Genomic DNA, 10,742 nt, shown 5'->3' with positions numbered 1-10,742 from the left:
GCCTTAATCTCTTGTAGCTCAATTTCTTGATTTGTTAAATGGGAGTACTGGAATTAGCTCACAGGGCTGCTGAGTATCTGAGGAGCTATTGCATGCTCGGGCAGTTAGCACAGAGCCTCCCCTCGAGTGGTTTTTGTATCTTTACTTTCCCCCCGGTACAGATCGACCTTGCCATCGATGGTGCTGATGAAGTAGATGCTGATCTCAATCTCATCAAGGGCGGCGGGTGAGTATGGTGGGGGCTTCTGTGCTAAAGAGTATCTGCCAGTTAATCCTTAGCAAAGCAAGATGGATACAGAATAAACAAATTGCCACTGTGACGTATGCAAGTTTGGCTTTCTCCTAGGATATTAATAGCATATGGCCTTGGACCCAACTCAGCATTTCTGGTCATTAGAAGCAATTTAGACAAAGAACCTGGGCCTCTTTAGTGAGATCATTCATCGTAATGGATTCCCTGTGGATCTATGTTCTTTTGTTGATTCAGACTTTAAAAACTTAAGGCCAAATCAAAATAATATTGGGCTAGATTATTAGGTCTGCAGGCACCAGTGTGTGACTTTTGCTTTAAAGCTGTGCTTACCTCTGTGAGCAGTTAGGGATATTATTTGTTCCTTTGGAAAACTTAAATTGAGTATTTCTTAAGTGCTGATTTGGGGAGTGGTAAGAATGGTGAGTTGAAAAAGGTGAAATCCTGTTCTGCTGGCTCTTATAATCAAGCAGACTATTGAGTGATGCGGCATTTGTTTAAAATCACACTTTACTGTTTATTAGATTTTCTTATGTGTTATTTAATCATGTCAACTGCAGATGTGAGATAATTTAGCTGCTAAACCGTAGAGGTAGACCTGGACCCAAATCTGCTGATTCAGTGCTCTGGGCTGTCTCCACTTCATCACCCTCATTGGCAAATAGTCGATTGGGCAGGTTGTTCAAAGCATGCCCTCAGCTTCTAGACCCTCCCATTCATGCCATGTCCAGATGACGTCTCCCTGTACACAATGCTTCCTCTCAGATGCATTTGGATGGAATTATGCCTGGCCTGAATGGGAACCTTGTCTGCTTTCTAGGTTTCTTCCAAACACAGGGTAATGTTTCTAGCGTCCATTCACTAGGAGCAGCATGATGGGACTGGGGATGTCCCTTTAAAAATTAAAAGTTAAGTTTCTCTTTAAGTGCCAGGATTGAGTGGATTTGGGATTCCTGTATGTGACCTTAGTTCCCAAACTGAGATTTTTGTCTTACTCCTGTGTTCCTTTGCTTCCTTCCTATCTGCAGAGGCTGCCTGACCCAGGAGAAGATTGTGGCTGGCTATGCTAGTCGCTTCATCGTGATCGCTGATTTCAGGTAGTTTCTGGTGTCTGAACTGCCAACTGAGGAGGTAGATTGGAGCCCCAAGCCTCATCCTCATTTTTGTGAAGGAGGAAATGGAGAGCTGCAGGGACTCTCTGACTTTCTGAGATTGATTACTAGGACTTAGTACAGTGTCTAGGAGACCTTATGTTCTGCTTCTAGGCTGAAGGTAGATGTTGCTAATCACACCACTGTTATCTGCAGCCAGGATCTCTAGCATTGTTTCACGTGTTCAGTGGAACGGGGAAACGGTTTTCACCCTGTTAGCAGAGCATGCTCTCATGTGTCATGTCACTCACTGGATCCTCACAAGGAGCCTTAGGGTGTGCCCTGCCCACGGGCAGTGACTCAGCATGCCCTGCTTCTTCTCAGGTCAGGGTGTGCCGCAGGTGACTGGTGTCATTGATAGTCTTTGACCAGGCTCTCAGATGTTCCTTCAAGGAATCTGGTCAAAAGCACTGTGCTGAGCATGTTAATTTCAAATACGTGTATGTGTGTATTTACTTGTGAAATATAGCCACAGGATGAGCATAAATATTAAACACCTACATACCTACAAGCCAGCAATATCAGATTTTAACATTTTTGTCATATGTATTTCAAATAGCTCTTTTCCTATATAGTGAAACAGCTAATTCATTTGAAGCCCTGTGTATACTGCCTCTGATCACTTTCCTTGCCTTCCTACCATCTAATTAACCCTATTCCTGAATTTGGTGTTTGCCTGTACTATTGAGCTTATTTACTTTTATTGCACTTTTTGACTCCTCCTTTCCAGGAAAGATTCGAAGAATCTCGGGGATCAGTGGCACAAGGGAATCCCCATCGAGGTCATCCCAATGGCTTATGTCCCAGTGAGCCGAGCTGTGAGCCAGAAGTTTGGGGGTGTGGTTGAACTTCGAATGGCTGTCAACAAGGCTGTGAGTGGCCTGGTTGGGCTGGGGGTGTCCTGGGTGCACTCAGGTTTTCAGTGTGGTGTGCTTCCTTCTGTTCCAGGTAGGTCCTCTGTGCCTCCACCAGGCAATTGGCTTTTATTTATTTTTAATTGATGTATTTGTTTATTTTCAGAGAGTTGGCCCTGTTAGTTTCTGCATTCAAACTCTTGTAGACAAGACCACACGTAATACAGTGCATCTCCCTTGTACAGATAGGGGAATGATTCTCTGTGCCTCCCGTTCTGACATCCCACAGGTGATCTGACCTTTGTGCCTGAGGCCTGGAACACCCTGATTGGCAGCTGTGAAACACTGGCTTTGGGAACCCGTTTGAAGCAGAAAGTTCTTTAGGTTCCATGGTGTAACTTCTTTTCTCCCTCTTCTTTCCTCTCATTCTGTGGTTAAACGTGACAAGAAGTAGAATTTCCTGGGTTGTGTGAACTCTTCCCCAGGAACACACTCCAGATGGTCCAGATTTTTCATGTTTCTCTTTAGCTTCTAAAATGGATTGCACAGAACTTTTCCCTCTTTTTGTACTTAAATAAGCAAGCAAAGAGCAATCCAGAAGCTAACCACAGTTACATGTGTAACTACATAACAGTTTGGAGGATAGCGAAAAGATCTGTCACTCTACCCTGACACATTTTTATTTTAATATACTTTGTCCCCAGTGTTTCTGTGACTTTAAAAAAAAACAGTAGTTCTATTCCTAGTGGTTGTACAGTGCTCTGACTGACGTTCATATTGTCGGCGCATGAAAGAAATGCAGCACGAAATGGAGAAGTCGTTCGACCTTGACCCTGTCAGAGTTCTTATTTGAAAGCCACGTTGCTGCTAGTGTTCTTATTGTCTTTTGGACTCCGTTTCTTGCCCTTTTTCTTATTAGCCCAGTAGTAACTTAAGGAAGCAGATAAGAACAATAAATTTTGGACTAAAGGAAGTAAGAACAATGAACCAGAAATCAGATAGGAATGTGGTGATAATTGTGACATGTTCACATAGTCATAGTGGGAGCTCATGTGAGTAAAAATAGCTTGGTACATTTGTTAAGAGGCTTGTATTCTCTCTCAAAAAAAAAAAAAAAGAAAAAGAAAAAAATGACTACAATCTAAGTCTTTCTGATTTCAAAGCTCCTGCTTATTACCACTTCACACTTTCTAAGAAAGCATAAAGTGGGAGCTGGTTAAAATGCATACTTGTCTTTTGTTGTCCCCTCTACTTTCCTGTCCTTCTCTGCCTACCTGTATCTGCATCCTTGGTCATTGTGGAAAATTGTCTTCTAGGGCCCTGTGGTGACAGATAATGGGAATTTTATCTTGGACTGGAAGTTTGACCGGATACACAAATGGAGTGAAGTGAATACAGCTATCAAAATGATCCCAGGTAACATGAGTGGCATTCAACAGGCATGTACACACCCATGCCCTTCATAGCTGGCCCCTACATCTGGCTAAGGAAGGCACAATGGACATGGGCTTTATAAGGCTTGGTTGGAAAGAAGAATTCCCTTCATACCATGTTTGGGTTTTTAACTTCACCTCCTTTGCCGTATTCCCTTCCCCCAACAATTGTTGCTTACCTAGCAGCTTTGTTGCTTGTGCATTTCACAGCCTGTTTGAGTTGGGATAGTCCTGAAGCTGATGGAAGTTCAGAGGGGACTTGCCTTGAAATAAGGCCATCATCTCTGCGTAGAATCTTTCCTTCCAGGAGCTGGACTGCAGCCTCTTTTTGTGGACTCTCTTAAGCAGGGGGGAAAATGACTCAGTTAATCCACATTCATTGGATGCATGCCAAAGGCAAGATGTTATGCTGTGTGTTACAGGGGATACTTCAGTTTGGAGGACTTGTAATCTGTCCTTAAGGAGAATTGATGTAAACCTGTGGAAATCTGTGTGTATGTGTAGAAGCCATGCCTACAAATAAGATAGAATGTGCTAAATTCTACTAGAGGAATACCAAGAGTCTAGAGTGCACAAAAAGGTTCTTTTTGGCAGAATGCGAGGATGTTTTATGGTGTAGAGGTGGTTTTTCACCCGTGCCTTGGCATAACATAAGTTTGACATGGTGCTAAGTGTCTAAAAAGGTTTCCTTTGATTCCTACTTTGATGAGGTAGTTATAGAGGAGGACAGTGGCTGAGGAAGGTTAAGCTGCTTGCCCAAAGACAGCACCAGGATGGGCACCCTAAGGTGTCTACCACTACACCCCATATGTTCAATGTTTACTTGCTGAAGCACCAGGTGAGGAGAGTCTGTGTGAAATGAACATTTAGAGCCTTAGGGAGCCTCTAATGCAGCTGTGCCGGGGAATGATGGAATAAGAGCCAGGATGGGGCCCTGTGTGAAGGATGGGTGGGCAGTGTAGAGATGAGTTATGAGGCTGGAGCCCTAGTCCAGGCTAGAGGAGGTATCAAGGACTCATACAAGGGGATTAAAAGGAAGAGGCAGTCTTGAGGTATCAGCTTCTTAGGATATTGCGAGACTAAGAGGCTAACGGAATATTCCCTATCATGGAATATTCTTGGGCCAGAACTGGCTGACAGGACCTTTCAGACCAGTTTAGTGGAGCAGACTATTCTGCATAAGGATCCTAACCCAGCTGTGCTCTGGCGTGTTACCTCTTAGCAGTTAGTTAACATCTCTGTGCCTGAGTTTCTTCCTATGTAGAAGGGGCTAGTTAATTCTAGTACCTACCTTATAAGGTTATTGGGTGGATTAAATGAGTTAAAACAGTGCCCATTGCAGAAGGGAAAGTGTTGAATGAATAAATTGAAAGAAAGGTACTATTGTTACTATTAATTAAATATACTAAGATACACCCGTGCTAGTTGGGATTTAAAATAGTGTGAATATAAGGTGTGTAATGAAAAGCTAGTTCTTCCAGTTCTACTTTATTTATTTTTTGAGACAGGGTCTCGCTTTGTTACCCAGAAAGGAGTGCAGTGGTGTGATCATGGCTTACTGCACAATTGACCTGGGCTCAAACAATTGTCCCGTTTCAGCGTCCCCAGTAGGTGGGACTACAGACGCACACCACCACGACCGGCTAAGTTTTGAATTTTTTATAGAAACGGGATTTCACAATGTTGCCCAGGCTGGTCTTGAACTGGGCTCAGTATCTGCCTTGGCCTCCCAAAGTGCCAGGATCACAGGTGTGAGCCGCTGTGCCTGACTCTAATTCTACTTTAGTCTGTTATTTTATTTTAGTTTTTTATTGACAGTCTTTTACCATGTTAAGTCAAAAAGATGAGTTGGCTTATACTCATTTTCTTGGTTAGTGTTCTCTTTTTAATGGAAGAACTAAACAGCCAAGAAGGTAGGAGGAAGAGATTTGCAGATCACTGTTAGTAAAGTGGGAGAACTTGCCCTTGGTGATAATGCAGACAAACCCAGGGCCCCAGGAGGAAAGGGCTCACCAATGTGGGTGCCATATAGGTGGATTTCTTGCAGTGCCCACTAGGTGTCACTCTTGCTCCTGGTTAGACCTTTCTTGGCTTCTTAAGATTCTGAGATGTCCTTTGTAAGGAAATTTCCCTCATGTGTGATTCTTCAAACAAAAATATGTAGAAATTGCATCCTAAAGACGTTCAGAGTTTTGTTAGGAACTTAGAGTGAGGAAAATGATAAAAGAGGCTAGCTATTAAATCATATAATGCGGTATCTACAGGACAGTCAGAGTGGTTTGCTGTATCTTTTCTCATTTTTTCTTTTCCTGATTGAGTCTATTAGATTCACGGCTGGACCAATATCAGGAGAAGAGAAGCAGGTCAAGTTTCCCTGTTTATCTCCGTTACCATGTGTATTCATACGCAGTATGTGAGGATGCTTAGAGAACAGCTCCCTTTAATGTTTTGTTGTGTTCCACCCAGAGCAGAGTGACTCTGAATGAAAGGACCGGGCTACTGGAGTTCTTTCCCCTAGGCTCACATTTAGCATCCTCTGCTCTTTCCACTATATTCGCTCGGGCAGTTGGGGGAGGTCAGTCACACCCAGCATCTCAGTAATTGAAAGAGAAGTTGCTCTGAAGTCTTACCTTAGACTCCTGCCCATTCATCTCTGCTCTTTCTTTAAAGTCTTTTCTGAACCTGGTTTAACTGTCTTTTGGATCAGTGGAAGCTTTCTCCTTATATTGCAGACATTTTGAAAAGAGCGGGTCTTGAGTGGCTCCTTTGCTCATCTTTGGAAGGATCCAGTTGTACAGGCACAGTTTGGTGCCAGGGACCTTTATTTGTATTCAGCACCTCTTTGCTCTGTCTGTTGGCTTTTCGTCACTGGATCACTACTCCATTGTATTTGTTTATTGGGAGCTGTCTTTGGGAGTTTTTTTTTTTTAATTTTTGAAATTATTTCAGTAGTTGTTGGGAAACATGTGATGTTTGGCTACATGGATAAGTTCTTTAGTGGTGATTTCTAAGATTTTGTTGCACCCATTACCCGAGCAACATACACTGTACCCAATGCGTAGTCTTTTCTCCCTCATCCCACTCCCACCCTTTCTCCCGAGTCCCCAGAGTCCATTGTATCATTCTTACACCTTTGTGTCCTCATAGCTTAAGCTCTCAGTTTTAACTAGGAACATACGATGTTTGGGTTTCCATCTCTGAGTTACTTCACTTAGAATAATAGTCTCCAACTCCATCCAGGTTGCTGTGAATGCCATTATTTCATTCCTTTTTATGGCTGAGTAATATTCCATGGTGTGTGTGTGTGTGTGTGTGTGTGTGTGTGTGTGTGTGTGTATGTATCACATTTTCTTTATCCACTCATTGGTTGATAGACATTTAGGCTGGTTCCATATTGTTGCAATTGCAAGTGTGCTGTTATCAACATGTGTGTACAAATGTCCTTTTCATATAATGACTTCTTTTCCTCTGGGTAGATACCCACTAGTGTAATTGCTGGATCAGATGGTAGTTCTACTTTTGAGTTTTTTAAGGAATCTTCACACTGTTTTCCATAGTGGTTGTACTAGTTTACATTCCCACCAGCAGTGTGGAAGTATTCCCTTTTCACTGCATCCACGCCAACGTCTATTTTTTATCCTTGTGGGAGTAAGGTGGTATCACATCGTGGTTTTGATTTGCATTTCCCTGATCATTAGTAATGTTGAGCATTTTTTCATATGTTTGTTGGCCATTTGTATGTCTTCTTTTGAGAATTGTCTGTTCATGTCCTTGGCCCACTTTTTGATGGGATATTTTTTTCTTGCTAATTTGAGTTCCTTATATATTCTAGATACTAGTCCTTTTTCAGATGTGTAGATTGTGGAAATTTTCTCCCACTCTGTGGATTGTCTGTTTACTCTGCTTGACTGTTCCTTTTGCTGTGCAGAAGCTCCCTATTTTAATTAAGTCCCACTTATTTATCTTTGTTTTCGTTCCATTTGCTTTTGGGTTCTTCATCATGAAATCTTTGCCTAAGCCGGTATCTAGAAGGGTTTTTTCAATGTTGTCCTCCAGAGTTTTTATAGTTTCAAGTCTTCAGTTTAAGTCTTTGATCCATCTTGATTTGAGTTTTTGTGTAAGAGATGAGGATCCAGTTTCATTCTTCTACATGTGGCTTGCCATTTATCCCAGCGCCATTTGTTGAATAGGGTGACCTTTCGCCCTTGATGTTTTTGTTTGCTTTGTTGAAGATCAGTTGGCTGTAAGTATTTGACTTTATTTCTGGCTTCTCTATTTATTCCATTGGTCTATATGCGTGTTTTTATACCAGTACCATGCTGTTTGGTGACTATGACCTTCTAGTGTAGTTTGAAGTCAGGTAATGTAATGCCTCCAGATGTGTTCTTTTTGCTTAGTCTTGCTTTGGCTATGTGGGCTCTTTGTTGTTTCCATATGAATTTTAGGATTGTTTTTTCTAGTTCTGTGCGGAATGATGGCGGTGTTTTGATGGGAATGGCACTGAATTTGTAGATTGCTTTTGGCAGTATATGGTCATTTTCACAATATTGATTCTACCCATCCATGAGCATGGGATGTGTCCCATTTGTTTGTGTTGTCTGTGGTTTTTTTCAGCAGTGTTTTGTAGTTTTCCTTATAGAGATCTTTCACCTCCTTGATTGGGTATACTTCTAAGTATTATATTTTTTTTTGCAGCTGTCATAAAAGGGGTTGAGTTCTTGATTTGATTCTCTACTTGGTTGCTGTTGGTGTATAGCAGTGCCACTGATTTGTGCACATTGATTTTGTATCCTGAAACTTTACTGATTTATCAGATCTAAGAGCTTTTTGAATGAGTCCTGAGGGTTTTCTAGGTATGTATGATCTTATTATTAGTGAAGAGCAACCTTTTGACTTCCTCTTTACTGATTTGGATGCCCTTTCTTCATCTTGTCTGATTGCTCTGGCTAGGACTTCAGTAGTGTGTTGAATAGAAGTGGTGAAAGTGGATATCCTTGTCTTGTTCCAATTCTCAGGGGGAATGCTTTCAACTTTTCCCCTTTCAGTATAATACTGGCTGTAGGTTTGTCATAGGTGGCTTTTATTACCTTTAGGTATGTCCCCTCTATGTTGATTTTGCTGAGGGTTTTAAAAATAAAGGGATGCTAGATTTTGACAGATGCTTTTTCTGCATCTATTGAGATGATCATATGATTTTTGTTTTTAATTGTTTATGTGTTCTATCACATTTGTTGACTTGCATATGTTAAACCATCCCTGCATCCCTTGTATGAAACCCACTCGATTATGGTGTATTATCTTTTTGATATGCTGTTGGATTTGGTTAGCTAGTATTTTGTTGAGAATTTTTGCATCTATGTCCATCAGGGATATTGGTCTGTAGTTTTCTTTTTTTTGTTATGATCTTTCCTGGTTTTGGTATTAGTGTAATACTGGCTTCATAGAATGATTTAGAGAGGATTCCCTTTTTTTTTTTTTTCCATCTTTTGGAATAGTTTAAATAGGATTGCTACCAATTCTTTGAATGTCTGATAGAATTCAGCTGTGAATCCATTTGGTTCTGGACTATTTTTTTGTTGGCAGTTTTTAAAATTACTGGTTCAATGTCGCTGCTTGTTATTGATTTGTTCATAGTTTCTGTTTCTTCCTGCTTTAATCTAAGAGGCTTGTATATTTCCAGATTTTCTAGTTCATGCACATATAGGTGTTCATAGTAGCCTTGAATGATCTTTTGTATTTCTGTGGTATTGGTTGTAATATCTCCCATTTCATTTGTAATTGAGCTTATTTGGATCTTCTCTCTTCTTTTCTTGGTTAATCTCACTATTGGTCTATCAATGTTATCTTTTCAAAGAACCAGCTTTTTGTTTCATTTATCTTTTTTGTATTTTTTGTTTCAATTTCCTTTAGTTCTGCTCTTAGTTATTTCTTTTCTTCTGCTGGGTTTGAGTGTGGTCTGTTTTTGTTTCTCTAGTTCCTTGAAGTGTGACCTCAGATTATCTATTTGTACTCTTTCAGAGTTTTTGGTTTAGGCATTTAAGGCTATGAGCTTTCCTCTTAGCACTGCTTTTGCCGTATCCCAGAGGTTGATAGGTTGTATCTATATTATTATTCAGTTCAAATAATTTTTAAATTTCCATCTTGATTGCATTGTTGACCCAGAGATCATTCAGGAGCAGATTATTTAATTTCCATGTATTTTTGTAGTTTTGAGGGTTCCTTCTGGAGTTGATTTCCAGTTTTATTCCACTGTGGTCTGTGAGAATACTTGATATAATTTAGATTTCTAAAAAATTTATTGAGACTTGTTTTGTAGCCTGTCATGTTGGAGAATGTTCCATGCTGATGAAAAGAACATATATTCTGTACTTGTTAGGTGGAATGTTCTGTAGATATCTGTTAAGTCCATTTGCTCCAGGGTATAGTTTAAGTCCATTATTTCTTTGTTGACTTTCTGTCTTGATGACCTGTCTAGTGTTGTCAGTGGAGTACTGAAGTTCCCCACTATTATTGTATTGCCATCTATCTCATTTTTTAGGTCTAGTAGTAACAGTTTTATAAATTTGCAAGCTCTAGTGTTAGGTGCATATATATTTAGGATTGTGATATTTTCCTGTTGGACTGATCTTTGTATCATTATATAATGTTCCTCTTTGTTTTTTCTAACTTGTTGCTTTAAAGTCTGTTTTGTCTGATAGAAGAACAGCTACTCCTGCTTGCTTTTGGTTTCTATTTGCATGGAATATCTTTTCCCACCCCTTTACAATAAGTTTATGTGAATCCTTATGCGTTAGGTGAGTCTCTTGAAGACAACAGATGCTTGGTTGGTAGATTGTTACGCATTCTGCCATTGTGTATCTTTTTATTTTTTTGAAGCAGAGTTTCACTCTTGTTGCCCAGGCTAGAGTGCAATGGCATATTCTTGGCTCACTGCAACCTTCGCCTCTCAGGTTCAAGCGATTCTCCTGCCTCATCCTCCCGAGTAGCTGGGATTACAGGCGCCCACCACCAAGCCTGGCTAATTTTTTTTGTATTTTTAGTAGAGACAGGGTTT

General features: G+C 40.6%; 1 protein-coding gene across 1 annotated transcript in view; it reads left to right on the top strand.

The window, feature by feature from the left end:
• LOC111531069 (ribose-5-phosphate isomerase-like) overlaps nucleotides 1-4,976 on the top strand; it is a 6,124-nt gene extending 1,148 nt beyond the window's left edge. Inside the window, exons 2-6 of the mRNA XM_026449396.1 lie at nucleotides 162-226; nucleotides 1,279-1,347; nucleotides 2,132-2,273; nucleotides 3,572-3,671; nucleotides 3,899-4,976. Of these exons, the coding sequence (XP_026305181.1) occupies nucleotides 162-226; nucleotides 1,279-1,347; nucleotides 2,132-2,273; nucleotides 3,572-3,671; nucleotides 3,899-4,032 (510 nt within the window). The 3' untranslated portion in view covers nucleotides 4,033-4,976. The remainder of the gene's footprint in view (nucleotides 1-161; nucleotides 227-1,278; nucleotides 1,348-2,131; nucleotides 2,274-3,571; nucleotides 3,672-3,898) is intronic.
• Nucleotides 4,977-10,742: the final 5,766 nt, after the last annotated feature.

This window comes from Piliocolobus tephrosceles, unplaced genomic scaffold (genome assembly GCF_002776525.5).
Source record: "Piliocolobus tephrosceles isolate RC106 unplaced genomic scaffold, ASM277652v3 unscaffolded_1073, whole genome shotgun sequence".
In the NCBI taxonomy this organism is placed as follows: Eukaryota; Metazoa; Chordata; class Mammalia; order Primates; family Cercopithecidae; genus Piliocolobus; species Piliocolobus tephrosceles.
The sequence above is the reverse complement of the archived record's forward strand: the minus strand, read 5'-3'. Positions and strand labels throughout refer to the sequence as shown.